This window comes from Aspergillus eucalypticola (genome assembly GCF_003184535.1).
Source record: "Aspergillus eucalypticola CBS 122712 chromosome Unknown BO83scaffold_5, whole genome shotgun sequence".
NCBI classification, from domain to species: Eukaryota; Fungi; Ascomycota; class Eurotiomycetes; order Eurotiales; family Aspergillaceae; genus Aspergillus; species Aspergillus eucalypticola.
Genome location: NW_020290279.1, coordinates 1,191,524 through 1,218,135, shown reverse-complemented (window position 1 = coordinate 1,218,135; position 26,612 = coordinate 1,191,524). Strand labels below are relative to the sequence as shown.

General features: G+C 52.9%; 9 protein-coding genes across 9 annotated transcripts; 3 read left to right on the top strand and 6 right to left on the bottom strand.

The window, feature by feature from the left end:
- Positions 1-132: 132 nt before the first annotated feature.
- chsA (chitin synthase class I) lies at positions 133-3,365 on the bottom strand (the record flags this gene model as incomplete). Its single annotated transcript, XM_025535162.1, has 6 exons — positions 133-147; positions 197-694; positions 745-1,146; positions 1,193-2,827; positions 2,903-3,078; positions 3,347-3,365. 6 exons carry the CDS (start codon positions 3,363-3,365, stop codon positions 133-135), a joined length of 2,745 nt encoding a protein of 914 aa, XP_025391306.1.
- A 1,756-nt stretch (positions 3,366-5,121) lies between these two features.
- Positions 5,122-6,100, top strand: ltpA (tyrosine protein phosphatase LTP1). The gene is made up of 2 exons (XM_025530627.1): positions 5,122-5,332; positions 5,394-6,100. The coding sequence occupies exons 1-2, from the start codon at positions 5,263-5,265 to the stop codon at positions 5,957-5,959; spliced, it is 636 nt and encodes a 211-aa protein (XP_025391305.1). The 5' UTR covers positions 5,122-5,262; the 3' UTR covers positions 5,960-6,100.
- Positions 6,037-7,006, bottom strand: BO83DRAFT_376093 (demethoxyubiquinone hydroxylase family protein). Its single transcript, XM_025530626.1, has one exon. It carries the CDS (start codon positions 6,941-6,943, stop codon positions 6,179-6,181), a length of 765 nt encoding a protein of 254 aa, XP_025391304.1. The 5' UTR covers positions 6,944-7,006; the 3' UTR covers positions 6,037-6,178.
- A 167-nt stretch (positions 7,007-7,173) lies between these two features.
- Positions 7,174-9,750, top strand: BO83DRAFT_376091 (RNA polymerase-associated protein). Its single transcript, XM_025530625.1, has 4 exons — positions 7,174-7,729; positions 7,821-8,560; positions 8,614-8,753; positions 8,803-9,750. Exons 1-4 carry the CDS (start codon positions 7,515-7,517, stop codon positions 9,520-9,522), a joined length of 1,815 nt encoding a protein of 604 aa, XP_025391303.1. The 5' UTR covers positions 7,174-7,514; the 3' UTR covers positions 9,523-9,750.
- Positions 9,751-9,958: 208 nt separating this feature from the next.
- On the top strand, positions 9,959-14,223 carry BO83DRAFT_355561 (uncharacterized protein; the record flags this gene model as incomplete). The annotated part of the gene is made up of 2 exons (XM_025529153.1): positions 9,959-12,902; positions 12,960-14,223. Exons 1-2 carry the CDS (start codon positions 10,102-10,104, stop codon positions 14,221-14,223), a joined length of 4,065 nt encoding a protein of 1,354 aa, XP_025391302.1. The 5' UTR covers positions 9,959-10,101.
- A 619-nt stretch (positions 14,224-14,842) lies between these two features.
- Positions 14,843-17,112, bottom strand: BO83DRAFT_396552 (putative C6 transcription factor; the record flags this gene model as incomplete). Its single annotated transcript, XM_025533141.1, has 5 exons — positions 14,843-15,416; positions 15,469-15,822; positions 15,876-16,210; positions 16,257-16,640; positions 16,726-17,112. The coding sequence occupies 5 exons, from the start codon at positions 17,110-17,112 to the stop codon at positions 14,843-14,845; spliced, it is 2,034 nt and encodes a 677-aa protein (XP_025391301.1).
- Positions 17,113-18,168: 1,056 nt separating this feature from the next.
- Positions 18,169-19,936, bottom strand: BO83DRAFT_355557 (putative monooxygenase). Its single transcript, XM_025529152.1, has 3 exons — positions 19,840-19,936; positions 19,550-19,750; positions 18,169-19,462 (listed from the first exon to the last, which is right to left on the bottom strand). Exons 1-3 carry the CDS (start codon positions 19,883-19,885, stop codon positions 18,375-18,377), a joined length of 1,335 nt encoding a protein of 444 aa, XP_025391300.1. The 5' UTR covers positions 19,886-19,936; the 3' UTR covers positions 18,169-18,374.
- A 606-nt stretch (positions 19,937-20,542) lies between these two features.
- On the bottom strand, positions 20,543-22,565 carry BO83DRAFT_376087 (uncharacterized protein). The gene has a single exon (XM_025530624.1). The coding sequence runs from the start codon at positions 22,426-22,428 to the stop codon at positions 20,686-20,688; it is 1,743 nt and encodes a 580-aa protein (XP_025391299.1). The 5' UTR covers positions 22,429-22,565; the 3' UTR covers positions 20,543-20,685.
- A 1,050-nt stretch (positions 22,566-23,615) lies between these two features.
- Positions 23,616-25,618, bottom strand: BO83DRAFT_376086 (uncharacterized protein). Its single transcript, XM_025530623.1, has one exon. It carries the CDS (start codon positions 25,437-25,439, stop codon positions 23,823-23,825), a length of 1,617 nt encoding a protein of 538 aa, XP_025391298.1. The 5' UTR covers positions 25,440-25,618; the 3' UTR covers positions 23,616-23,822.
- Between the last annotated feature and the right edge of the window lie 994 nt (positions 25,619-26,612).

Sequence of the window (26,612 nt, the reverse complement as noted above, 5' to 3'; positions counted from 1 at the left end):
CAACCGGGTATCCCATTGCCCCGTGTATCATGAAACCGTCATTGCTTGTCATCATCATACCATACCGAGCCTGCAGCGGTATGCTGTCTGTCTGTTTATCTGTCCATCTAAGCCGACTCATCGAACGCCAGATTAAACACCGCGGAACTAAACCCTCGTTAGTAAAACCCACACCTTTAGGTTCTGGCAAACTTACCATCCGCACAGTCAAGAACCACATCGCTCCCATGAACTTGAAAAGTGACAATCCCGCTACACTCCACAGCACCACCGCCATGTAAATGGTGGCGCGCGTGTTCTCCGTCGTCTCCTGGTCGCTGCTGAACTCTTCGAGACCAGCCGCGCTGAGTACCACCGCGGCCAGCGCAAAGTTGCAAAAGACCCACACCAGCACGACTGCACTGCGGAATCCCTTGTAATAGTCGGCCTGGCGGTCTTCCTCGGAGACGATGTTCTCCTCCTTGGGTGGTTTCGAGGCGAATTTAGCCAGTTCGGCTTCATATTGTGCGTTCAGATCGCCATCGTCCTGCGGGATGTTGACGTCGACCTTGCCGCCGGGCTTGAGGTTCGCAGACGGCAGTTTCTCGGCCTTGTCGTCTCCCTTTGTACCCCATGTGATGTCGTGAGTGTTACAAAAGGCGTAGATGTTGAGCACGTTGATGTAGGTCGGGGTGAGAAGAATGTATTGGATGAACTGCTTGGGTTAGAAAATAAAGGCATCGGTAGAGGTGTGGAAATACTTACGGAGGTAAACATGTGCCACGGGTCCATGAAGATGAATGAGGCGAGGAACCACATCACATAGGTAGAGCCGAGTGACACGATAATCGAGAAGAACTGGTAGTTCGTGAAAAGATCCGAAAAGGTGAACCCGCTTTCCTCCACTTGTGATTGAATGGACTTTACGGTCACGAAAACCGCTGCGAATGCCAGGTATATCATGATACCAATCCAGAAATAGACCATCGTCATATAGAATTTGTTCGATCCACCAGGTCGGTTGCCCAGCGCCAGAACAAAGCAAGTTACCAACGTCGCGAGGTAGAGCCATTCGAATACCACGCCAAGCACTTTACCAACTGTGCCCAGCAGGTCGTCATCGCCCAGGTACTCTGTAAGAATATGGAAAACCAGGAAGAAATTGCCCTGTGTCTGTTAGTGACGTTTCGCCCGAGAGTGAGAAGCTACTTACAATGCCAAACCACGCGAACAGCATGTTGATGGTCTGATAGATGAACTCGATGAACAGCATGAACTTCCGCATGAAGCTATGGTCGCTTCGCCAGATCTGCCAGAAGTGCGCAATGGCATAAACTGCAGCGAAGAAACTACCGTTGAGCCAACGACGACGTTGAAGGATAAATTCGGCCATCCGGTCTGGGACATCGGTTTCACCATTGGACGACTTAACGTATCGCAGCAGCCAGCGGCAGTTGCGCTTCGACACGATCTCGAAGCAAAGAATACGATCCTCGGCCAGGTACATGTTTGCCGTGAAAATACCGGCATTGGCACCATGCATCTTCTCTCCCAGGAAATACCGTTCTAGCGGACCTTGTCCGTTCTTGTCGTTCTGCAGCGCGACGTATCGGTAGGCGGAGAAGGCACCCGGAAGGACAGTAATAAAACCGAATGCCGACTCCAGCGGCTTATCGAGGATGTTACTGAGCTTGTACTCGAAGTTCTGCCCGGCAACCAGCGGGTTGAGCAGCTTCTTCCCATGCGACAACATGACCTTGATCTCACCACAAGCACCTCCACACATCGGGTCAACATCGAAGGCCTTCCATAGATGGTAGATCGAGTCCTTCCCGGGCCGCGTACCCGCATCCAACAAAACACAGATGTTCGGATCCAGCACGCGTCCAAATGCCTGGAAGAACCAACGGTGCGAGTTGATCTTCTTCTGGTTCTTTTCCTTCAGACAGAAGATCATTTGGACGGGGCAACCAGACCGAGGCTTGAGGCTAACCTGGTTTCCCTTTAATTCTAGTCCCACCTGCGTGGTGTATTCATAGATATGTGCTGTGACATCCTTGCCGTTGACTTGCTGCTTGGCAATACCATCCTGATAGCATCCCAAACCAGCCAGGACAGCGCGCGTGCGCGGATTGATCTTCGCACGACCATCACTGATGACACACACCACAATCTTCTTCCATGCATCTTTGCCCCACGTCTTGCTTGATGTCCTGGAGCACATGTACTCAATGTTCTTGAACACACCAATCATCGTCCGAGCGAAGAGGAAATCATCCTCATTGTACATGGTGACCGCGATGAAAAGCTCCGTGTGTCGAGGTTTGGCAAAAAGCTTCTGACGCAGAGTAAAACGCTCTTCGAAGAAGTCGGCTGGATCGCACGTGGCGGCAGAATAACGCATGTGCGTGAACTCATCTCGACCCGGGGGTTCGGCGTGAGGGACCTGACTGAGCAGGGCGGGCGCAATTGGGCAATCCAGCACGAGGTTACCGTTGAAGAGCTGCACCTCCTTGACGGTCTTCCATCGACGAACTGGCGCCGGACTAGGCGTAGGTGCGATTGTAGGCTCCTCTTCATACTCATCGGCATACGGATCCGGCCCGAATGGGTTGTCTGGTTGCAGGATAGGAACCCGATCATCGGTATATGATTGTTGATGCTCGGGATATTGCCCCAAGTCATAGTCTTCATGCGGCGTTACCGCCGGCTGGTAAGGTTGGGTGTAGTAAGCGTCGTGATGTGCTTCTGGGTCGAGGGAGTATTCGTAACCAGGGTAGGCATGAGGGTGGTGATCTTCGTAGAGTTCGTTATGACCGTAAGAGTTTGGGAGTCTCTCGACCGAGTACTAGTTCACGAGCATGGCAATTAGCATCATCATCATCATCATCATCATCAATCACAACTCCAAGAACATCCGTACCGTCGGTTGTTCTGCCAGCCGATCGCTGGAGGGCATCTCCAGGTGTTCGCGAGGCGCATAGGGATTATCTGACAGCTGGTAGGCGTTTAATGGCCGGCCCGGTGACGGGGAACGAGCATCGAGATGGTGAGGATTCATCATGGGAGTGTGACTCTCTTCCTCCCCGTAGGGGTCTCCTGCACTCGACGGTCAGTATAAACGCCCTATGCGGGATGCGCAATTGAAAATGAAATGGCGGTGCGACAATGACAGCACAACAGACACAAAAGGTCTGTAGCTCTCGCATGCAGATACGAGCAATTTCCCTCGTATAGTAAGGCTCGCTCCCGACACTAGGGTTTCAGGAGGGAAATTGATGCGGAGAAGGGAGCGAATGCGCGACAAGTCACGGCCGCGCAATCTGTCCCAAGTAGACCAGCAGCGGAGAAATTATTAGGAACCTACCCAAACGATTATAGGACATAATGGCCGATAGTGCGTCGGACAATTAAGCGTTCCAATAGACCAGCCCCCTTTGTGAATTCCTGGCTAAAGGGGGAGGGGGGGAAAATCGAGACTGGAGATTGCGCCAGGAGGGACTGGTGGAATGTGGGAATCGACGAGCGTTCAGGTCGCTGCGATAGCGCAAAGGCTCCGTCGCTGGCGGGAGTTTCAGATTCTGATAGGCGAGACTGATTTATGGGGAAAATAAGGGACGGACGGGACAGGAGAAGGGAAGAGGGGAAATGAAGAATAATCAAAGTAATAAACGGGGGTCAGGATGTCAGAAAGAAGAATGGTTGAACCGATCTTTTGGCAGACGACAGCTTTTTTGGGCCGTGGGCTTTGCTCGTGACGGCGGTTCGGCCTTGTCGCCGCAGCGCCACGGACAGGAACACTAATATTTGATTTAACTAATACCTAACACAACACTGCAGGATTGAGGGTGGAAAAAGTTGAAGCCCGTTGACCAAGGAACCGCGGGGACGATCAATGACGACGAGCAGATTGGGATAGATTGAAGAGTCTAGTGAAGTGGATTCGCACTCTGACTTGCCTTGATTGGGTCATCCCGACCGAAGTTGGGGGGTCATAATCATAACAAAAGAATGTGAGTCTCCACTCGCCTTTTCTACAGGCACCCACGAGGCACTCTGCGGCTTTGCTATCTATCGTATAATAATAATTCTAGATATCATGCTATGGATTGATGGACTACATGCTATCAACTTTCATAGAGTACCTGAGTCCCACTAGAACCTCACAACACAATTGTCCGATTGTCCTTTCCCCTGAAACAATCCGCCCAAACACCCATGGATACTGAGTTTTGGCTCCATGGCTCATCGGATCTCCACTTTTATCACTGGGCCAACAGCTGATCGGCCCTCAAGTGTCACAGCCACGGGCTGCGTGGCGGTGTCCGACAGTTGTGTGCGTTGAACACTTTAGACAACAGGGTTCAATGGTCGCACTTATGGTTCATGTTCTTTTTATATCCTACAGTCAGTTTGGCTGTCTCTGATGGGGTGGAAAAAAAAAAAGCAGCTGCCTGGTTGCATCTCGGATCATACAGCCCCTGCGCGACGTCATAGTTGGCGGATGGTCTCACCTTAAATTCATCGGACTAAGAATAGTCTGGTTAGACTATAGTGTGGATATTAAGAGCACTGTGTGATTATGGTGGATTGACAAGGCATGTTATTTGCCTTCGACGGCACAAATACGCGGAAACATCGCAATGCTTGATCACCATGTAGATGCTGCCTAAATGTTTCAGTGCTTCGTACTATTGTGTAATCAATAGTAGATAACCGGTGCGCTAATATTCTTAGGCAGAAAGAGATAAAGTACGATATCTGCGCGTTTGCAAACAAACTAGCACAGTTAGGTCTCTGTGATGAACAATCAATTCAACTCAATATACTTTTAGCACCCCGGAAAATCGATAGCATGTGACTTTAACATACCCCGATCCGGCGCCTTTTTTTTTTTTTTTTTTCTTTTTCATCCATTTGTAGCTGCTGTGCTAGCTCGTCTCTACTAAACTTTTGTAGTTCATTCACGACACGTCTTTCTATATTTTAGCGCGCATTAGACTGCATATGCAGACAAATATGCACCAGGACAGAGTAAAGCCAGAGCCAAACTGGATGTGGGAGGAATGTGTCGCAACATAATCACAATGCGCCGTCGCCTCAGGAATCAGGCACGGACTACCGCCCTCCGCTATCGATAAAGATTCTGCGCGGAATCCCCGCCACCATCAATAATCAATCACCACTACTCAATCAAACTTTCTTTACAATCACTCCACACTCATTCATCATTCATTCAAGCCATAGATTTCTCAATAGACACTTTAAAAGCCTATAATCACAATGACCGTCACCGACTCCACCCCCGCTGGCCGGCAAGTCAATGTCCTCTTCGTCTGTCTCGGCAACATCTGTACGTCCTGGTCTCCCCGCATTATCGTGAAACCGCACCGCAAGCTAACTCAACCACCCAGGCCGTTCCCCCATGGCAGAAGGAGTTTTCCGCAACGTCGCAGCCTCCCATCCTCTAATCAATGAAATCGATTCTGCCGGTACAGGTGCCTACCACGCCGGCGAAGATCCTGATTCTCGCACCATGTCCACGCTCCGTCGCCACAACATTCGTAACTACAACCATGCCGCCCGCAAAGTCACCAAGCAGGACTTCCTCGACTTTGACTACCTCCTCGCGATGGACAAGTATAACCTGCGCGATCTGTTGGATGTTCGCGAGTCGGTTCTGGCATCTATGAACAAGTCTGGCCCTGCATCGCGTGGCACCAAGGGTACCCGGGCAGCGACTGCGGCATCCCTTGCCGCGAGCGGGGAAGCAGGCGCCAAGGTTGCGGAGGTCCGTCTGTTTGGTGACTTTGGTACTGGTGGTGTCTTGCACGAGCGCGTCGGTGGAGGTGAGGTTGTTCAGGATCCCTACTATGGTGGGGTCAACGGCTTCGAGGAGGTCTACCAGCAGGTGACGCGTTTCTCGAAGAGCTTCCTGGAATACTTGGAAAAGAACCAGGGCTCGGAGTCGGAGAACTAAGTTGATAGGGTTATAGAGAGCTTGGCTTTCATAGAGTGCGCCGTTGGATAGAATCATTCGGGCGCGTTTGGTTGTAGATACCCAGTTATAGACTCGCTGAGCGAATAGTCAGGCCTTTACATGAGGTTATATAAGTGTGACAAACCAAGATAATAATAGTACAGCTTTTATCGTACATTTACAAAATCAAAATTTGACCCTTTTGCTTCCATAGTGTGCTCACACCCGTTCGCTGATTTTGATGGCAGCTTTGCATCCGTAGCGGATGACATTGACCAGCGGATCGTACGGACGGGCTTCCTTCGCGTCATTTTCGACAGCATGGTCCAAATGCTCCAGCTCCTCATCGCGAATTCGCCGGAAAGTTGCCAGCATTTCCTCCAATTCTTCATCCAACTCTTCTCCCCGACTTTCAGCCTCCGCCTTCCAGGATAGAATCTCCCGCACTTGATCATTATAGTGAGACCCAATCTCGGTTTCTACAGCTTCCGTACAGGCCATTGCTGCCTCACGTCCCATCATTCCGGTAGACCAGCCCAGGAACGTTGCTGCGACCTCCCATACCGGATACATGGCCGTCGGTCGTACTCGGTGTTTCGCAATGAGATGGTTAAACGTGTCAAAGTGCCCCGCTTCCTGATCGTACATGTGTTTCATCAACGGCCGTAGGTGAGGATGAGAGCGCACGACTTGTGGTGTTTGCGCCGTGTAGATCAAGGTGGCTGCTAGCTCGCCGGCTTGGTTGACGCGGAGGGCTCGGTCGAGAAACTCGCGTTGTTGCTGATTGAGAACATATTTTGGTTTCGATGATCCAGATGTCTGCTGTGACACGGAGGTATTTGCTGCAGACTGCCGTGTAGCTGTAGAATTGTACTGACGACAGGTTTGTAAAGTGGAAGGCGCGAGGAAGTCGAGGACGGCGGGAGGTGTTGGCCGAAGGGAAGGGGCCAGCGGAGCCCTTCGGAGCAAATTGAGGGCCTTCATGGCAAAGATAAAAGATCCAATGGTCAATTGGAAGGCCGTTCAAGCTTCAGGGCGAGGTTTAAGGCCGCGGAGGAATGCCAGCAGCAGCCATGAGTTCCGAGGTGGTCCAACCCGATCGATAAGCCGCAGCCGCGCGCTTACACGCCTTGGCACGCCATCCCTGGACCGGAACGTCATGAACGAGCGTCGAGAATCGCTCCAATCGCTTCTTTTCACTTCCCGGCTCTGCTCTTTCACTTCACTAACCACCTTCGCCTTCACCACACCGCCCCCAATAGGATTCACTGCCTCACTGCCTCATCCGTTTCATTATTTCGATACGCGACCCTATTAATAGTCTGTGAGGGTGTTCACCACTATTATTATAGAGCGACCCCGTCCGAGTCAGCGCCCTCTGGCCACCTAACTTCCTTTTCACTCGGCGCGACTGCGGTTCAGGTGGCATCTGTTACCCTGGAAGCCATCCATTTTCCTGCTGGCGGCTTCCTTCCCTGAGCAGTCTAGCGCCGCTTGCCTTGTTACTGGTGTTACTAGGACCTGAATTCCAAGGCAACCTCTACCATCATTCACCATGGCTGACGACCTCGATGCCGAGCTTCTCGCTCTTGCGGGAGACTCCTCCGATGAGGAAGCATCCCCCCCTGCCAAGGAGAGAGTTCAATCTCGCAGTCGATCATCATCCCCTCAGTCTCCCGACGCATCGGCTATGGGTCGCAAAGGCACTGCTAGGACCGTGAAACGGGGCCGGAAGTCGAGAAGAAACGAGGATGAAGAGGATGGCGAACTGTATGTTTTGTTTGCCACGCGTGTTTGCGATGCCGCTTTTTGTGGTCATCACTGCGACTTGCAGACTCGGCTAATATAGTACTCTCTCTAGGTCCGCTGCTGAATCGCTCGACTCTGCTAGCATGTCCGAATCGGTTTCAGGATCGGATTCTGAAGGCTCAGCCCCTGAGGCTGAAGATGAAGGCCCTATCTTCCCTTACGAGAAATTATACTACTCTGCTAAGGACAAGGAGGAAATCATGGCGATGCCCGAGATTCAACGAGAGCAGCTCCTCTCCGAGCGTGCGCAGGAGGTTGATCGTCATAATCAAGATCTTGCTCTTCGTCGTCTTCTGGCTTCCCGTGAGCGCGAGGAGGCCCGCAAAGCGAAAAAGAACAAACGAAAGGCCAGCGTGGCAAATCTTGATGAGGGCAACCGCAAGAGTTCGCGTCAGAAGATGACGCTTGGTGGCCGTAAGGTGGGAGAGACCTCCGATGCTATTGAAGCCTACAAGCGGCAACGAGAGCAGAAGGGGAAGCGTGACGAGCTCCGCCGTCGTGAACCGGTCAAGGAGAAGGCCCGTTCTCGCGATGACCGGATCTCCGACGAAGACGCAGAAGGCGAGAGTGAAGTCGAATGGGATGACAGGGAGCGCTCACCGTCGCCTCCGAAAGATGACCCGCCTGCTGAATTGCGGGATATCCAACGCACTCGGGTGGGTCGGAGTAACTTTGCTCAGGTCTGCTTCTATCCTGGGTTTGATGACGCTATCTCCGGTTGCTATGCCCGTGTTAATATTGGGCCGAACCGTGAGACCGGTCAGAACGAGTACCGTCTTTGCTTGATTAAGAGTAGGGAAAACCTCTTACGTTCGCATTAGTTTATTCGTCGCTGACTTGTTCAGGATTTTCCGAGGGAAAGCCTTATGCGATGGAGGGCCAAAATGGCCGGTCGTTCGTGACGAATCAATATGCTGTGTTAGCACATGGAAAGGCTGAGCGCGAGTTTCCTTTTGTTGCATGCTCCGACTCTCCGTTCACAGAGGTAAGCTACTTGGCACGTCTCTGTGTTAGCATATACTGATACACTGTAGGCGGAGTTCAACCGGTATCGTCAAACCATGGCCGTCGAAGACTGCAAGATGGCTACAAAGTCAATGGTTGCCAACAAAGTCACGGATATCAATCGGTTGCTGAACCACAAGTTCACCAACGAGGAGTTGAACGAGAAGCTACGCAAGCAAGGCTCGTTGGATACGAAGTACAAGTTCTTCAAGCGCGTGGATATCGAGAAGCAGCTGAAGCTTGCTCGAGAAGCTGGCGATGATGCGGAAATGGAGCGGCTGGAGGCTGAGTTGGCCAGCATGGCGACACCGAAGCTCGCAGTTGGCAGCAATCCCAAGCCGCGCGTGGACAAGCCCTCGGAACATGAACGCCTTGCTGAGCTGAACATACGCAACCAGAAGCTCAATATCGAGAATGTGCGCCGGGCGCAGATAGAAGAGCGCAAGGCCAGCCGTAAAGCGGCTGCAGCTGTTGCTCGTGGAGAAGCCGCCCACAACCCGTTCATGCGCGTTAGAACCCAAGCGCGGACTCATTACGACGTCAATGGCAACGGAACCCCCACTGAGAATAACGCGAGCCAAGAGAACACTGCCTCGGAGACACCGTCTAAAGCGAGCACACCGGCCAGCGGTACCCCGGCGGGATCCCAGAAGAAAACCAGCAAAAGTGGCGTTGCCTCCATCCGGCACCGGAACATGGATGATGAAAACATTGCGGCCTTGGATTTGGAGCTCGACATTGAAATTTGATCTTGGATGAGGGAAAAAAATTTGGACACATCTAGCACACCACTAGCATCCTACATACAGCATATACGATCTTGCCGACGGCTTCTGATGGAAATGGCACGATTTTGTTATTCGGGAAGCATTTGAGACAGCGTCGGATTCCAGGGGGCGGTGTTTATTGGCGTAACGAGACACATAATATGGGCGCTGTACGATAAGAATAAAGCACCTTTATGAATTGGCTTCACCAGTTGTACAAATCTACGCTTTTCTTCGCAGCTTCTATACCTCCGCAATAGTTCATAGTAATCCGTACGGAGTAGATTGTGGCCGATAACGCGGCTTATCGGCAGATCACGTGTGATAGCAACGCGTGCGCGGCGCGTCCATTACTTACTATATTCTAACTATTCCGACTAGTAATTACCACCCCCGTAGATTCTCCGCCCTTGCATTCCTCCCACTGTGTACACCACCGTGCACATCTCCATTGACCTCGAATTCATATTCCAGAATACCCATAGACATGACCTCTACCAATACACCAAACTAATACCTACCTACACCCAACCCGAAAGATACCCTAATCTCAATCACAAAATGTCATCCACGCCCTCCACACCGCGCACGACGCGCACCGCGTCTCGCGCAAACTCCCCCGACGCCGCCAACAACGACAACATGATGCTCACGCCCGGACGAAAAATCAAAGCCATGATGGCAGCCTTTGACAGCGACTCCGAATCAGAAAATGATGTACAAGCACAACAGAAATCCGATCGATCTACCACTACGCTCAGTAATGCGTTGAAACACAGCACTATCTCCACACAGCCTACGAACCCAGCCGATTCGGACGATGACGACTCGGACGATGATGAGGATATTGTCATGCCGAAGGGGCGCATGGCTGCGCGGTTACAGGGCCAGACTCAGCATCAGTCTGAGGGGCAGACGGCCTTTGAACGGGTTTCGAAGACGTTGAGGACGGAGAAGAAAGATGATGATGATGTGGTTATGGATGATGAGGATGAGGATGAGGATGATCTTCCTACGGCTGGACCGAGGAGGAGAGGGAGGAATACTGCTGATATGGTTCCGGAGGTAGAGATGGACGAGCGGCATCCGGCGCGCTCGGAGTCGCCTTTGTTTGTCTCGTCTCCTAGGAGGGGTCAGGATGATGAGGATGGAGATCAAGCAGGGTCGAGTAATGAGGAAGAGGCGCAGCCGAAGGCTAATTCTCGGTTCCTGGCGTTAGTTGCGCAGAAGCGCAAGGAGAGGGAGGAGAAGGAGAAGGCCGAGGCTGAGAAGAGAGCGGCGAGAGCCAAGCAACAGGAACAATTCAGCTCGGAAATTCTGTCTGGTAGTGAAAGCGAGGGGGAAAATGGATCTGGACGGAAGTTGACGCAGCAGGCGTCGCGTCCTGCGAGAAAGGCGAGCAAGAAGGCTCTGGAGGAGATGAATCGCGAGACGCAACGGATGAGTCGTAATATGCAGTTGGCTCATCAGGCTCAGACGAAGAAGAAGATTACGAAAGAGAGCTTTTTCGCTCGATTTAATGCGGTCAAGTCTGATGAGCGGACTGCGCCTGGGGCGCCGGGGGAGAACTCGTCCACGACTGCTGATTCGTTGAACTCGTCTGATGCTGAGGCGCAGAAGGAAAAGGAGACTCCGCGTACTTCGCCTGTCCTTGGACCGGTCGAGAAGGAAGCCGGCGAGGGTTTGGGCAAAGAGGCGGAGACTGAGTTCCGTCCGTTGGAGGATATACTTGAGAATCCACGTCCGCAGGCTGAACAACCTGTTGTAGCGAGGATGGAAATTGATGAAGCGCATACAACACAGCGGGGAAAGACGCTTTCCAAGAAGGAGAGAAAGGAATTAACGGGCCCACCTGTTCGCGTGCGTCTCACGCGCGAGGAGGTCGCCCGGCAACAGAAGGACGACTCGGACAGTGAGCTCGAGATTGTCACCTCCCCCGCCAAGTGTCGACGTATTGCAGCGTTCGAGAATGTCCCCGCCAGAAAGGCTCAGGAACCGGCGTCTTTGATGAAGCTGAAAGCCCTGGCGCACATCACCTCTCCTACACGCAAATCCGCCATGCACCCTGCCCAATTGTCCGCCACGGTACTGTTGAAGGCGAAGCAACAAGCTGCAAGGGAAAGGCAGCAGAGAATCGAGGAACTGAAAGCTAAGGGTATCCATATCGAGACAGCGGAAGAACGCGCCGCGATGGAGGATGAGCTCGAGAATCTCGTAGAGAAGGCCCGGAAAGAGGCTGAAGATATCGCCAAGATAGAACGGAAAGCGGCCAAGGGTGGAGATGAAGACGACGAGGACTGGGACTACTCTGGTTCTGAGGAAGAAGCCGAGGAGGATGAGGATGAGGATGAGGAAGAGGACGAAGAAGATAAGCCTGCCGGTGAAGACGGACTTGTCGATTTTGAAGCAGGCGAAGACGATGAATCAGAAGATGAACAGACGGAAACCATGTCGGTCGATGAGAATGATGCGCCAACGCAGAGGCGAAAGCGGCCTACAAGAGTTGTCCTCGACGATGAAGACGATGAAGATGAGGAGATCGATCCAAAGACGCCTGCGAAATCCATCGTTACGCCTACTACACGTTCCGTTGAGCGGCCACAACTTCCGACACAGAGCTCCAGCAACCTGATGAGTCTAACGCAGGCCTTTGCCGGCACAATCTCTGGCAGCCACCAGGATAATGCGCAAACTGGTTCTACGATTCCTTATTCTGCTCCTGACCCGGATCTTATGGTTGAAGACCGTGAACCATCCGACTCACAGACGATCATTAGAGACAGTCAAGAGCCAAGAAAGGGGTCTGTCGATCTGCTGGCAGGCTACGCACAGTCTGATTCACGAATCTCCGAGTCTCCTGCTCCGCGATCGACCCAGCTCTCCGAAATGCCAGAACCTACTCAGGATGCCGGATTCGTCTTTTCGCCCTTCGACCCTAACAAACGATTCCTCGGAACTCCTCAGTCGACCATCGATACCGTTGTCATCAACCGCGACAACCAAGATGGATCGCCAGCCCCAGCCCGCAGAATGAAGCAGCTCAAGCGCGGACGGACAGCCGACCTCTCCATGATCGAAGAGCAAGAAGAAAACGACAACGAGGGCGACTTTGAAATCGACGCCAGTGCCTTCGACGTAATGAAGAAGGCAACCAAGAAGCCCGCCGTGCCCTTCGACCGCAAGAAGAGCAAAGCCAAGGAGATCGTCGAAGAAGCAGCCGAAGAGTCCGACGATGAATACGCCGGTCTAGGAGGCGCCAGCGACGAGGATGACGACGAAGCCGAGAACGCCTACGACAGACAAATGATCAACGACAACAGCGGCGAGACCGTCGATGAGAAACAGCTGGCAGCCCTGAATGCGTAAGCTTTCCCAAACCCAGCCATAATACCATTTAGAAACTAACAATGACGCACCAGTCTCCACCAACGCACCAACGACGAAAAGCAAGTCGCCAAACTGCTCAAAGACATCACCACAGGAGCTCTCCGCCGCCGTCGCAACGCCGACGACGAGTTCGACCTCGACGACTCAGACGACGAGCTCCTCGCCCGCCGGCGCGAGAAACAGCGCGAGTTCGCACGCATGCGCAAAGCCCTCCTGGCAGACGAGAAGATCGGTGAAATCGCCGAAAACCCCAAGAAAGCAGCATTCTTCCGCGCCGTCGAAGACCGCGACGACGATGACGACGACGTGGGATTCGACTTCCTCGACGAGCCACAAGAATCCACCCAAACCGACGACCCATCCTCGCAAGACAACACCACACCCAACGACCATACCACCACCAATAACAATACCAACAACCGCAAACGCCCCCTCGACCACACGAACGACTCATCCGACCCCCAATCCCTCCCACCCCGTCCCCCACCACACCTCCGCCGCACGAAACCCGTCTCCGCCATGTCCAAGAAACCCGCAACATTAGCAGAGATCCGCGAAACACTATCCTTCCTCACGGAAACGCACGAATACGATTCCTTCCACGAGGACGCATCCATCGACATGGATGATATGGACATGGACATGGATATGGAAAACGACACAGACGAAGACGGCGACGATCCCCTCTCCACCACAGCCCAACCCCAAGACGGCGCCCAAGAACCCCAACCAAAGGACCAACAACAACAACAACAACAACAACCCCTCCCCCTTTCCCAACGCCAACACCCGCGCCGCACCCGCGGCCCCGTCGTCGACCGCCTCGCTCTCCTCCGCCAAGCATCCTCCAACTCAGCCAACACCAACTCCTCCACCACCACCACTAATTCCAGCGGAGCCACAGTCCCAGCACCCGGCGGAAACAGAATGGCATTCCACTCCGGCAGCTCCGGCGCGGCAGAACTTTCTGGATTCGCGCGGCCCCCGCCACTCGTTCGGAGAACTACGGCTTCGTCTACGGGGTCTTCTACCTCGATTGGAAGTATGTCGTCTAGGACATCAAAGGGTACCGGTTCATCATCGTCTTCGACGAGTAAATCGGGTAATGTTTCTTCTTCTGGAAAGGGAGGGGGGAAGAGTGGAGCGGTGAATTATTATACTGCTGCTAGGGAGAGGGAACGGGAGAGGCAGTTGAGAGTGCAGGAGAGGGGAGGGAGAGAGGGGAATATGAAGGCGTTGGTGGAGAAACATGCGAGGAATCGGTTGGGGGCGTTGGGGAGGGGGCAGTGGGAGTGATTATTTTAGTGTATATGGTTTTGAGGGAGATGATTAATGGTTGGGTTGTTATTTGCTTTAAAGGAGTTACGGGCATCAGAGGTTTGAATGGTGTTCTGGTTTGATTTAGATTGTCAGGGTACATGATTGAATCCTAGCTATGTGCTTCAATATGCATGAGATTGAGTGTTCATTATCAAGCAGCATATTATCAACTGGTATATGACCCGAAAGATAACCATATCGAAGTGAAAGGACTTTTGGTGCATCTACTACCAAGGTATACACATGTACCATATACCTATCCATCACTAGTCATAGAATAGCGCTAGTCCAACTGCCCAATACTCGCAGATGCACCATCCAGCGACGGATACAGATCTACTGTCACTGACGGCGGGATTGCTTTGCATCGGCGCAGATGACTGTGTGGGTTGTTGTCAGACAGCGGGGGTGGCAGCCTCTGTTTGTCGCCGATTGATGTCCAGCGGAAGGTTGACGGAAGCAGGCCTAAGGTAGGCTCTAACTTGATTGGAGACACGCGTCGCAGAGCTTGCCAAATACGGTTTAGTTCCGACGATCGTATACGGAGAACGTTTGAATGATTCAGGAAACGGCAGAATACCGTCCTCACCGCCCATTAGCTGATGGCGAAATCGTCCATAGAACGGATCAGCTGTTCTAGCCCTGCGGCCCGAAACTGCGGCCCGGAGTGTCCTGCAGCAGCCGGCACATGATGCACCACATAGTCGGCGGACAGAGAAGTAACATCGGTCGCCGTCCAAAGATTGCTCTTCAAAAGCCGCAGAACAGCGGTCACCTTGGGCGGCACCAGCGTTGGGTCCGGTTTGGTAGCTTCCAAGATAAGCTCAATCGTCCGCAAAAATGCCGTACACATGCGCCCCCATCCCAGGCTCAGGTGCCACAGCCCGACCACGCAAGCCTCTAGGACAAAGCTCCACTTGAAGTCCATAGGTCGTAATTGAGAGATGGCATGCATGCCGCCCACGAGGAAGTAATGTAGCATCACGATGGGAACAGATTTGAGTCCGTGGGATGCTTGGAACAAGAGAACGAGGGATCCAAGTGTATCCAGGGACTGTAACTTGATCGATTCTGGGTCGAAATCTGGATATTGAGGATGATTGCTTTTCGGGTCGGCATTTAAACTGAAGATTTGGCACAACGCCACGACCGTCGCCTGATAGTACATGCTGCAGTCGGTCGTTAGTAAGGCACCGAGCGACAATCTATGCTCGAACTCACTGAAGTGTAAGAATATTCGGCGCAGGATTTTCATCTGGCAAAAGGACGGATGGTAAGCTTGCCCGCCACTCCTGTAGTCTCTGAAAGGTCTGACGGCCGTACTCCCAATCGTCTTGGGTGAGCTTGACGTCCGGGAACTTTAACGCGAACCTGGCAGTCTCGTTGACAATCGCCACCAGTTTGTTGCGGAAGCACAAAGCCGTGTGAATGAAAGGCTGAAAGACCGGGGTCTGAAAAGGGTAGGGCTTCCATTCTTCGCCGCCTTCATCCAACACCGCGGCCTCTTCCTGCGAGAAGCTCGCAGCAGGCGGTTCATCCCAAACCGGTGTCTTTCGGTAAACTTGTGCCGCGAGTCTGTTGTGTCTCATCAGTCAGGGCCCGAGCGTACATGGAGGGTCGCTACTTACGCCTGCACATCGAAAACGCCACAAGCAACGAACTTATGACACCGGGATAACGAGTCGACCTCGGCCTCTACATCAGTAGCAAAGTAAGGGGCCGACTCGCGATGAAGCCCCAGCTGCCGACTAAGCCGGGCGCCATGCATGATGTAGCGGGTCCCCAAGCGGTCAATGCCAAAGGTGCAACAGAGCAGGCCGATCATGATGCTGGACTGCGCCGTGGGAAGGCTAGCATCATCCTTTTCTGACTGCCACAGATGTTGCAGGGCAGAGTACAACTTCTTGCCCAGAGCCTTCTCCTCCCGCCGATCAGTGATGCGCCCCAAATGGTAGGAAGAGCTCTATCGAGAAACGTTAGTGGTTGACGTTCAGTACTCGACATCAGACTGCAGTGGCGTTTACACAGCCGAAAAATAAGAGCGTGTGGACGAGCAGCGACGAGCAAAACCGCTTACTCCCGCTCTCCAGGTCGCGGATGAACATCTCCTGGTCGACTAAACGCCATGTTGGATTCTCCCAGGCAAAGAAGAGGCTGAGAAGGTGGCTGGCTGTGGTGTTATCGACAAGGTCGGTCCAGGATTGGATGTTGCTGACCTGTACTAGAGGGGTCTCAGTGAGAGGATGAAGAGTGCTGTTTGGTTTAGTGGCCAAAGTTATGTGCATGCGGTTTAAAGAAATCCCCGGTTTTGGCCGCGGTGAGAGTTGAGGATCCGATATGGATCTGGCAGCTAGCAGCGCCGCAAAGACATCTGGAGATGCTTGGAAGTGTCTCTGCGGGGAGGTGGCAACCGGTCAGTATGGCAATGCTTTGAGTACTCTGGAGAGGCGAAGTGGCAACATCGCAAGCACTACGCACATTAAGAATGTCCTCAATGGAAGAAGCCCCCGTCCGCTGCGTGTCGGTTATGATGTCGCTGAGAAGCGATTCGTAGGCGACGACCTTGTTGCGAACGGATTCGAGCTCCAATTGTTGTCGCTCGCGCTTAGAACCGGCATAATTGCAGACGAGATCCAGACGACGACATTGGCGACAAACAGGTTGACGACCATCACATTTGGTCTTTCTGGCGCGACAGGCGACACAGGCGCGTGGCGTCCGTTGCTGGTTGGCCTTTACGGAAGGCGGCGCCAGCCGAGGGATGGCAATCTTCAAGTTGCGGTTGGCGGACGGGGCGGAATCGAGAGTAGGCTGGGATGGTGAGAGGTCGTCAGACGCGCTGCTGGCATCAGAAGAACCCTGCATATCCAACTGAGCTGGTTGGAGAGGGAGAACGAGCAGGCGACGAGCAGACAGAAGAAGAGAGAAAGAGAAAACAGAAACAGAAACGCCGCAGCAAGGAAGAAGGCGACTAGGAGCCCTGCTAGTTGCCCAATGCGGCAATAGCCACTCCGTCACTGGCTGATTCAGCTCGGCGCGCCAAGCCGGAAGTCTCCCCGAGCAATGGATTTGCAGTTATTTTCAATTCGAATTGTTCTGGATTCTTCGATTTGCCACTGTCAGCAACATCTGATAAGAAGTTTAACCATAGCTTATAGCCCAGGATACGTCTGCCGCCGAGGCTTGTACACAAGCTTGCTATGTCACAACTACATTGATTTCATTACAACAGACTTTGCTCCGCGGGGATATATCTTGATCTAAGTAAAACCACTAATTTGCGATAACGTCACTAGCGTAGAATTTTTTACTCCTTGAAATTTGGGTCGAGACCCTTTTGTCCGGTACCTAATCTTTGGACCTATCAATCAAGGCAGAAATGGACCCTAGCTAATCCCGCGGGTTTGATTCAAACCCCGATTCAGATATTGTCAGGTACTAAAGTTTGCGCTCTAAATTCTATGCATAAGGCATCTCATGATTACTTATGCCCAATGCTCACTGACATAGAATCCTTTCGCGAAATAAGCATCCCCACAGTGGTGGAGAAGGGGAGGAATGTATACCCCAGATAATGACTCGTGGGTACAATGCAGCGGTGGCATTATCGTAGATCCCACACGAACTCGAGGGGTAAATATATCTAATTATTGTTGCCTGGCCAGTGTGCAAGGACCAAGGGGTCCAACCCCTCGGGTTTGATCTAATTTTGGTTTGAAAATCAAACCAAAAGGAGGGGCTGAAAATCCGGGGTAAAATCCAACCCATGACTAACAAACAAACCAGACTAACTCTGCAGCCAGCCACTTCCGTCTTTGTACAACTACGGGTGTATACATTCATCCAATGAATACATGCATGAATAGGGATAGTATACTACGAACAAGGAAATATAGTATAACAGTCAAATCATAACATCATCATTGTATATGCAAGGGGCTGCAATGCTAGATAAAAGAACACTAATTCCGGCCAATCAATCAATCGATCAAGCCAACTTCGCCTCACGACCCGACCTTCAATCATCAATACAACCAATCAGCTCTATATACAATATACATCGGGTTCAATCGTGAAGGCGATAAGAAAAAAGAAAAGATATAGGGAAAAAGGTATAAGGCCAAAGCTTACACAGAGGCAAAGAGCTCGTCGAACTGCTCCAGCGCGATTTTAGTCGCATCAACGCCATACAGCTCCTTCTGCACATCGGCATCCGCCCACTTGTCGGGCACAGGGCCCTTACCCTGGCGGAGAGCAGCGAACTGGCGATCACGCTCCTCCTTGGCGGCACCTTCACCCAAGTGAAGAGCACGGCCGGAAGCGGCAGCCAGCTCGACGATAGCATAAGCACGGTCCTTGCGCACCTTCTCGTAGACCTTGAGGGCCTTGTGGATGGAAGCCGGGGTAGTATCGGGGAGCTTGGAGAGGACAGCACCGATGACACCACCGTCCTCGATGGCCTGGGCGGCACCCTGTGCGAGATGGGGCAGGGTAGGGTGGCAGGCATCGCCGACAAGGGCGACGGTCTCGTGCACCCAGGTAGGGAGGGGCTCGTGGACACGCAGCTTCCACTCGCAGACCTCACCCTCGGGGACGTAGTTCAGCATACGCTGGACCATGGGGCAGAAGTCGCCGAAGACACCCAGCATGACGGACTTGTCACCGCGGGTGGTGTAGGTGGCATTGGTGGCGGCGGCGAAGTGAGTGTCAGGTTGGGTGGTGGAGAGGTTGTAGATGGTGTTGTTAGAGACGGGGTAGGCAATGATATGACGCTTCTCGCCGATCCAGCGAGTCACGCGGTTGCCGTTCATGAGCTCCAGGAGCTCGGGGTCGTCCTTGATCTGGTCCTTGTGGATCATGATACGGTAGGCGGCCTGGTGGGTGTCCTTGACGCTGGCCTTGATGCCGAGGAGGTCGAGCATGGCCACGCGGGACTGGGACTTGATGCCATCACAGGCGAGGAGGACATCGGCCTCAACGCGGTAGGCCTGCTCGGGGTGGTCGCGGGGGGTAGCGGTGAAGGAGGACTTGGGACCGAAGGTGGTGTCGCTGGCGGTAGTGGCAAAGTGGAAGCGGATCTGGTCCGGGTGCTGCAGGCAACCTTGGTACAGGTGACCGGCGAGGGAAGACCGGTGGCCAACCATGTGGGGATATCCGTAGGTGTCGTGGATGTATTCCAGTGGGACGTGGGCCAACTCGGAGTCCGAGGCACCGACTGTTCGGTTTTATTAGCGTTGAGCTCGATGTTTCACACAGAAAGGACTGTAGATATTCCATTCTTGGGAGGGAATGCAACACATACCTCTAACGCTAGTGGAAGTAATGTTAACAGCCTCGGCCTCAATGGGCTTCCAGACGCCCAGGCGGTCCAGCACGCGGGCCATGTTCGGGGCCAGTTGGATACCAGCTCCAACGAAGCCCAGATCGTGTGCATTCTCATAAACGTCGATGTGCTTGAAGCCTTCCTTAGCCAGGGCCAAGGCGCAGGTCAGGCCACCCATGCCTATAGAACAACACTACTATTAGTATCTTGTCATACTTCCTATACTAAAGCCTATTATAAGGCGGCAGAAAAAAAAAGGATGTACATACCTGCACCCAGAATGGCAATCTTAAGGTCTTGCGGAGTTTGCGCCATGATGATAGTATGGTATGTAAAGAAAGGAGAATCAGAGTGGAGATGTGTCTATGAGAAACAAAATGAAAGAACTTTGAAGCTGAACAGAGCAAGAAAAAGTAGAGAGAACTGGAGGATTAAATAGAGAACTCTGACCGGCAATCGGAAATGGCACGGCGGGAATAATCTTACCCGCTGGGGGGAATGGCCTCCCCACGTCCCACAATAATCCATGATTTCATTGCTGGAGGGAACGAAGCGGGAGGCGAAACTCTGTGCTTCCCCCCCGGAAAGTCTCTCACACACACACCACTCACTCACTCACACATTATGTCAAGTACTCTCCAGTTGGATGACGGTTTGCCTTTGCCAAGTCTGGCGGCTCGCTTCTCCACATCGGCAGTCAGACCCCGTGGGGCGAATCAATTTACATCCGGGGCAAGGCAAAGGCAATGAGAGGCTGTGGAATGCGGCTTACGTACGCCTTTGAATAGAGGGGAAAAATAGGGTTGCTTCGGAGTGGAATCGGCGGATGAATGGATGGGGGATAAGAGAATTTGGGGAAATGTACTATGATGTGTGGATGGATAGTAATGTGGGAGGTAATATTGAATAGTAGTAGTAGTTGTAGTATTGAAGTCAATTCAAAATATTCTTGATTAGGTATCATTATCAATTACACTAATTACATCTTGTAAAGTATATGGTACTAGTAAGTAGCCTCAACACCATCGCATCCAAATAAATGCAATGCAATGCAATTCCATCACCCGTTCATAGGACCAAGGAAAAATAGAAAAAGAAAGAATAGTCGAGACTTCTTACACGTTGTTACCCACTGCTCCAAGGACCTCACCCACTGCCTCACCAACCTTGGGGAGTCCCAGGTCCCCAACCAAGTCTGCAACATCGGGAGCCAACTGGATCACCAGCTTGCTGCCACCATCGCCAACCACAGTGAGCAACTTTTCGGTGGGCTGACCCAAATCCGAAACCAAGTCACCCGCATCTTTGCCGAGCGTCTTAACGACCTGACCTACGCTGTCGCCAAGGCCAGTCAATCCCAGTGCCTTAAACACCTCGGCCACGGGCTTGCTGAGCTTGATGATAAGGTCCTTGGCGTCCTCGCCGGTAACCACCAAGATGCAGTCAATCACCGGTGCCAGTTTCTCAACGAGCCCGTTAGAGTTTTTGGCGTAAGGGTTGTAGTCCCAGTTCTGACGACGCTTCAGGCTGCTGCCGACGGCACCCAGCAGGTCACCAACGGGCTCGCCCAATGCGTTCAGGCCAATGCTGTCGAAGAGGCCCTTAACGTCCTGGTCCAGTTGAATCAAGAGGTAGCCAGTGTCCTTGCCGGTGACGACCAGAAGCTGCTCGACGGGGGCACCCAGATCCTTAACCAGCTCGCCAATGCTGCCGGCGTCCTTGATGATCTTGCCCACGGGCTTAGCAAGGCCGGTCAGGCCGAGGCTGGAAAGAAGGTCCGCAACGGGCTGGCTGAGCTGGACAAGCAGTTGTTCGGTGCCATCACCAACAACGGTCAGAAGGTGATCAGCCTGAACGCCCAGATCCTGGAGGAGGTGGCCGGTACCGTGGCAGTGGCCGTTTTCACAGCTGGCAGTCTGCGAGGGAGATCCAGCGGGGACCGAAGAGCTGGGAGTACCCCAAGGAGATGAGGGGCTAGGGCTGCCAGGGTAGCCAGAGTTGGCCGGTCCAGAAGGGCCAGAGGGTTGGGCAGCAGGTGTAGAAGGTCCAGTAGGTTGTCCAGCAGGACCGGTAGGACCAGCTGGAGCGGCAGGGCTAGGGGATTGGCCAGCAGGGCCGGTAGGAGCACCGGGGCCAGCGGGTTGGCCAGTCGGCTGACCAGCGGTAGCAGCAGGAGCAGTTGTAGTACACTCCGGGGAGCCGGGGGAGGCAGTGACTGGAACGGTCGTTGTCAATGTAATCGTAGGCTGGGGCTGGTAGCCAGGCAGCGTTGGAACCTGGGAAGCAGGGTAGGTCGACACCTCGGAGGGCTGAGATCCCGAGCTAGAGCCAGAGCCAGGGTAAGAGCCTGAGCCTGAACCGGGATAGGAGCCTGAACCGGTGCCGGGTGCGGATCCGGAGCCAGTCCCAGGAGCAGGGCCAGCACCAGAGCTAGGAGCAGCGCCAGAGCCGGGGTAAGAACCAGAACTGGAGCCGGGGTAAGACCCAGATCCAGGAGCAGAGCCGGATCCCGAGCCAGGGTAGGAACCGGAGCCAGTACTGGGAGCAGCTCCAGAGCCAGAGCCAGGGTAGGAGCCAGCGCCAGAGCCAGGAGCTGGACCTGAGCCAGATCCCGATCCCGAGCCAGGATAGGAGCCAGCACCGGGGGCAGAGCCAGAGCCAGAGCCGGGGTAAGAACCCGATCCTGGAGCAGAGCCGGAGCCGGAGCCGGGGTAAGGTCCAGAGCCAGAGCCAGAGCCAGAGCTCGAACCGCCATTAGGCTGGCAGGTACATTCGCCATCGCGAGCATGAAGCTGGCCGACGGGGCTCGCGAAGGAGCAAGCGGCCAAAGTGAGGGCCGTTAGGATCGAAGCCTTCATATTGAAGAAACACAAGCGAAGGAATGGAACTAAACGGCGACAAAAGGAGCGGTAATCGTGAAGCGAGGGAAGCAAAAGAGGAAAGAGTGAAGGGGAGAAGGCGGAGGGATTAGGATTAAGATTAAAGAGAGACTTGCTTGACCTGCGAGAGAAGAGGAAGGGATGGAGAGAGAGCAGCAGTAGGGCATATTTATATGCGGATGAGCAGTATCTACACTCACGGCTCAACGTGAGGCGATTTCTCCTTTTCGCTCGCATTCCCCACGAACTGAGATTACAGATTACACCATTAAGCCCCGTCTCCACCCCCCCCGTGTTCCTTGTGCCAAGCTCGCATTATCCAAGATTATTGTCTTTGGTGGCTCACCGGCTGCAAGCTCAGTGGTACCTGACAGTGTATGATCCGGAGGATCGACAAGTGTGGACGGCACTTGTACGTGATCCGTGAATGTCAAGGAAGGGGGATCCACTGGGGCTGCCAGACCCATCGAGTTGATAGTGGGACCCTAATTTTTGGATCGTCCTGGCTAGATAGGCTAGACTCGAGTCGTGTCGTGCACGCAATGCAATCGGGCTGCATTCGTAAGTGCCGGTGGCAGGAGCACCATCAAGAAACTATGTTGTTTAGCATCGTTGTAGCAAACAAGTTTTAGGGGAGGGGGGAGGGAGGCAAAAAGTGAAGCATTGTGCATTATTACCTCAGTTGATGGTGTTGATGTTGGGTTGATGCCTGTCCTACACAGCTAGTACTACTGCGAACATACTACCCTATCCTGGCCTACAAGACATGGCTAACCCGGTCTTTTCGCCTCCAGCTGATAAGACTACCTTCATTGTGGCTGTATAGTGGACGCCGCAGCTGAAACCCGACCAAAGAGCAGTCGCCATATTCAAGGTACAAATTGTGATTAACTACCCAAAGTACTAAAAAATCAGGACGTGGCCAAGAGGGCGAGAGTGAAAGGCAGAAGTGTTTGTGTCTGGACCAAAGGGATCGACAAAGCGCTTAATGCAAGCGTGCAGCAAACTATCGAAGTGGCGCCTCGAGCAGCTTCAACCGCGCACGAGCAACGAATTAACTTCCGTTCTACTGTTCTTCGGGCAGCTTAATTGTCAAATTCCGATCCTCCGAAAACCAGGTTCGGTAGGTCATCGTTGCTTTTTTTTTTTTTTTTTTTTTTTGACCCTTTTTCTGTTCCGCTTCTTTTTCTTCTTACACGCAGTTTCTATTTGCTAAGGCAAATGTTGGTTTTGCAGGGCACCCCTGAGCGGAGTTTCCTCTGCCCGAAATTCAAGTTCATATGTAAGATGTCAAATCAAGTTCAAATTAGATGAAGGTATGAAAAAATCAAAAATAATAAGCGTGGAAAATTCTTATCCCTCTTTGTCCCACATTAGAAATGCAATCCCAGAGCGACTCCCAGGAATGATCGCAGGAACGAGACTAAGCTCGGAATCCATCCGGCCGACGACGAAGAATCAGAAGACGGAGGACGATGACCTCCAGGGCCACCAGGCCGGCCACCCCAATAGCTCTGACCTTCGCTTTCGGGCTTCGTTGCATCGTGACACTGCGGATGATTGTAGTCTTCTACAGTTCCCATCGGCCAGATGGGCACCACGCAGATCTCGTGGTCGGCGCATCCGCTGCATTGCTTCCACGTCGTCCAGGCCAGGTACTCCATCAGATCCTGGAAAAGCCCAATCAGCGTGTTGTAGTCCGTCTCCTGCCAGCCCTGGACCATCGTCTCACATATCCTGCGAGTGACTGCATGCACGGCCGTCGCCGCCACCCCAGCATCGCCATCACCATCGAACGCCCCGCCTGGAATGAACTGCATGGAGCAGCGCTCAGCCTCTTCTTCTCCATCGCGATCCCCGTAGTCAACAAACGGACCCAGCACCTTCTCTATCTTCGTGTGGATCTCCTCCACCGTCGACAGCTGGCCCGATGCAAAGTAGCGGATGTCATGCGCGTACCGCTCCACCACCATATCCGTGACAGTCTGCCAGTTGAAGGTAGCCTCCTTGGCCTCATGTTGCAGCACCAGCTCATTTAGCGCTTCCCTGATAGGGACCAGCTGCTGCGACGTAAACTGCGTCAACCGGGGCAGCGTGAAAGTCTCATTGACCGAATGGAACAGGTCCAGCCCATACGTATACGCCGACACGAAGTTGTCATAGTTCAGCGTCACCCGGTTACCCCCAATGCCATCATACCGCGCAGCAATCGCTTTGAACCACAATGCTCCACCTCCATTGGTTCCAGGACCCCCCTTCTTCTTCTTGTCATCATTTCCACCGCCGCCGGGTCCCCCAAACGAGAAACTCGGCTTCGTCTGCGTCACCCTGACCTCCTTCAAATCCCTAGCAAAATCACACAGGATGATCTCAAACCCAGCCTCCATGCGCAACAAGCCATCCACCCGATCATCCCATTCCTCTTTCGCCATGCGACAGAACATGTTCGCCCGTTCGCGATCCCCCATCATCTCTTTTTCGCCTACTTCATCCCGGAACAGGACCCGATCCTCGAAGTCAAGCGTCCCGTTACGTGTCTTTCCAGCTGACATGCCATCGGCGTAAAGCAGTCGCAGATCCTTAGCAGCGACATAGGTATGTAACCAGCCCGAACTTTTCTCTTCCTCTGTTTCTTCATCGCGCTTCCTCAACTCCTTCCTCTTCTTATCATCGTCGTCTCCACCCGGACGGGGTCCCATGTGCGCCCTCGCGAACACCATTGCATGTTCCGGCTCGAAGGCAAGCCACTCCGTGCCGTTGATGGGGTCGGGGATCGAGGTACCGTGGTAGAACTGCGTGCCGGCGGGAACGGAGGCAAGGAATAATGACATGCCGTTGTGTTGGAGGGAGGAGCCCCATTGTCGCATGGAGGAGTGGATGGAGTTGAAGATGTGGTTGGCATTTTGCGTTGTTGATGGCGATGCTGCTGTGGCGGTGGTGGTGCTAGCGGCCCATAGAAGGGACGATAGCAGGAAGGGTTTAACACCCATGTTGTATACAAAGGTAGGTGTTTGGTGTTTGCTGATGATGGGGAAGCGGAACCGGAGCCAAGAAGCCAAAACAAAAAAATTTATCTTATCAGGGGGTGCGGGCAGATTTAATACTCATGGGGCCATCGCAAGATAATATTAGGCACCGGTGATGGGGCTGAATCAGGATAAACTACGTAGATAGGTAGATAGCTAGGAGCGATAATATAGAGAGTCCCGCAGTAAGGGGCCGCGTCAGCCAACAGAGGCGGCGACTAGCGGTGGGTTTTGGGGTTAGTTAGCCCAGTGAGTTGAGTGGTAGGGTGGATGACGAGTCACACACACACGGCGGTTAAAAGTGCTGTTAAGGAATGCTGCTACTTGCTGCGAGGGGGCTTAGGGGGGGATGGGGAGCCAATGGTGGTAAAGTATCTAGACAGATGGGCACAAAAGCTCGGGGGTAGGACAGCAGCAGCGCATGTGAGAGGGAGTTTGTTATCGAGAAAGCATCTCCGATAGCAATTCCGACTGGGCAGTGGCAGTGGCAACCGGGAAGTGAAAAAGGCTTGGTGTTCGGCAGAGTGTGGATCTGGTTTGCAAGTCAAATCAATCAAATCAGCCTTACCGAATGCGGTTGCCTAGAAGCGAGGAGTTAGGTAGTACTATCCATGATGACTCCCGTCTTGTCTGTTATCTGGAAACTTGTAATAAGATAAACCGTTTATAAGCACTAATATTATTTATTCCGTATTTAATTCTACAGATATAAAGTGGTGAGTGAGAAATGTAAGACCTTAAATCATCATATTATTGTATCTCAAAATAAATCTTATTCTGAAATTTTCCATTCCGTTCCTCGGAGTATCTGTCGGATATTATTCTGCCGGTCGGGTTTGTCGGATATATCCTCTAAAAAAAGCAACCTACGCCGAGAGTGCTGAGGTGAGCCTGCCTCAGAATACCGAACGGTGGACCATGGAAACTTGGGTCGGGTAAGGGTTTAGAAGGTGGCTTGGGCTGTTCGCCTTTCAGGATCCATAGTTGAGCATCACTCAAACATAAGTTATATCTATCATCGGCAAGGCAAGGTACAGTTTCAATTGCGAGTCTTAACTCCGAGTCATTGTTCAACCTCAGGCTCGTAATATATACACAAGCCGCAGTACACAGCCAGGACGGGCTAAACATGATGAG

Bases quoted from the DNA above. Each gene is read 5' to 3' on its own strand.
- ltpA (XM_025530627.1), top strand. From the start codon at position 5,263: ATGACCGTCACCGACTCCACCCCCGCTGGCCGGCAAGTCAATGTCCTC. The intron at 5,333-5,393 runs GTACGTCCTGGT...TCAACCACCCAG, and splicing joins CGTCTGTCTCGGCAACATCT to GCCGTTCCCCCATGGCAGAA.
- BO83DRAFT_376093 (XM_025530626.1), bottom strand. From the start codon at position 6,943: ATGAAGGCCCTCAATTTGCTCCGAAGGGCTCCGCTGGCCCCTTCCCTT.
- BO83DRAFT_376091 (XM_025530625.1), top strand. From the start codon at position 7,515: ATGGCTGACGACCTCGATGCCGAGCTTCTCGCTCTTGCGGGAGACTCC. The intron at 7,730-7,820 runs GTATGTTTTGTT...TACTCTCTCTAG, and splicing joins GATGAAGAGGATGGCGAACT to GTCCGCTGCTGAATCGCTCG. The intron at 8,754-8,802 runs GTAAGCTACTTG...GATACACTGTAG, and splicing joins CCGACTCTCCGTTCACAGAG to GCGGAGTTCAACCGGTATCG.
- BO83DRAFT_355557 (XM_025529152.1), bottom strand. From the start codon at position 19,885: ATGGCGCAAACTCCGCAAGACCTTAAGATTGCCATTCTGGGTGCAG. The intron at 19,751-19,839 runs GTATGTACATCC...GTTGTTCTATAG, and splicing joins GATTGCCATTCTGGGTGCAG to GCATGGGTGGCCTGACCTGC. The intron at 19,463-19,549 runs GTATGTGTTGCA...AAAACCGAACAG, and splicing joins TACTTCCACTAGCGTTAGAG to TCGGTGCCTCGGACTCCGAG.
- BO83DRAFT_376087 (XM_025530624.1), bottom strand. From the start codon at position 22,428: ATGAAGGCTTCGATCCTAACGGCCCTCACTTTGGCCGCTTGCTCCTTC.
- BO83DRAFT_376086 (XM_025530623.1), bottom strand. From the start codon at position 25,439: ATGGGTGTTAAACCCTTCCTGCTATCGTCCCTTCTATGGGCCGCTAGC.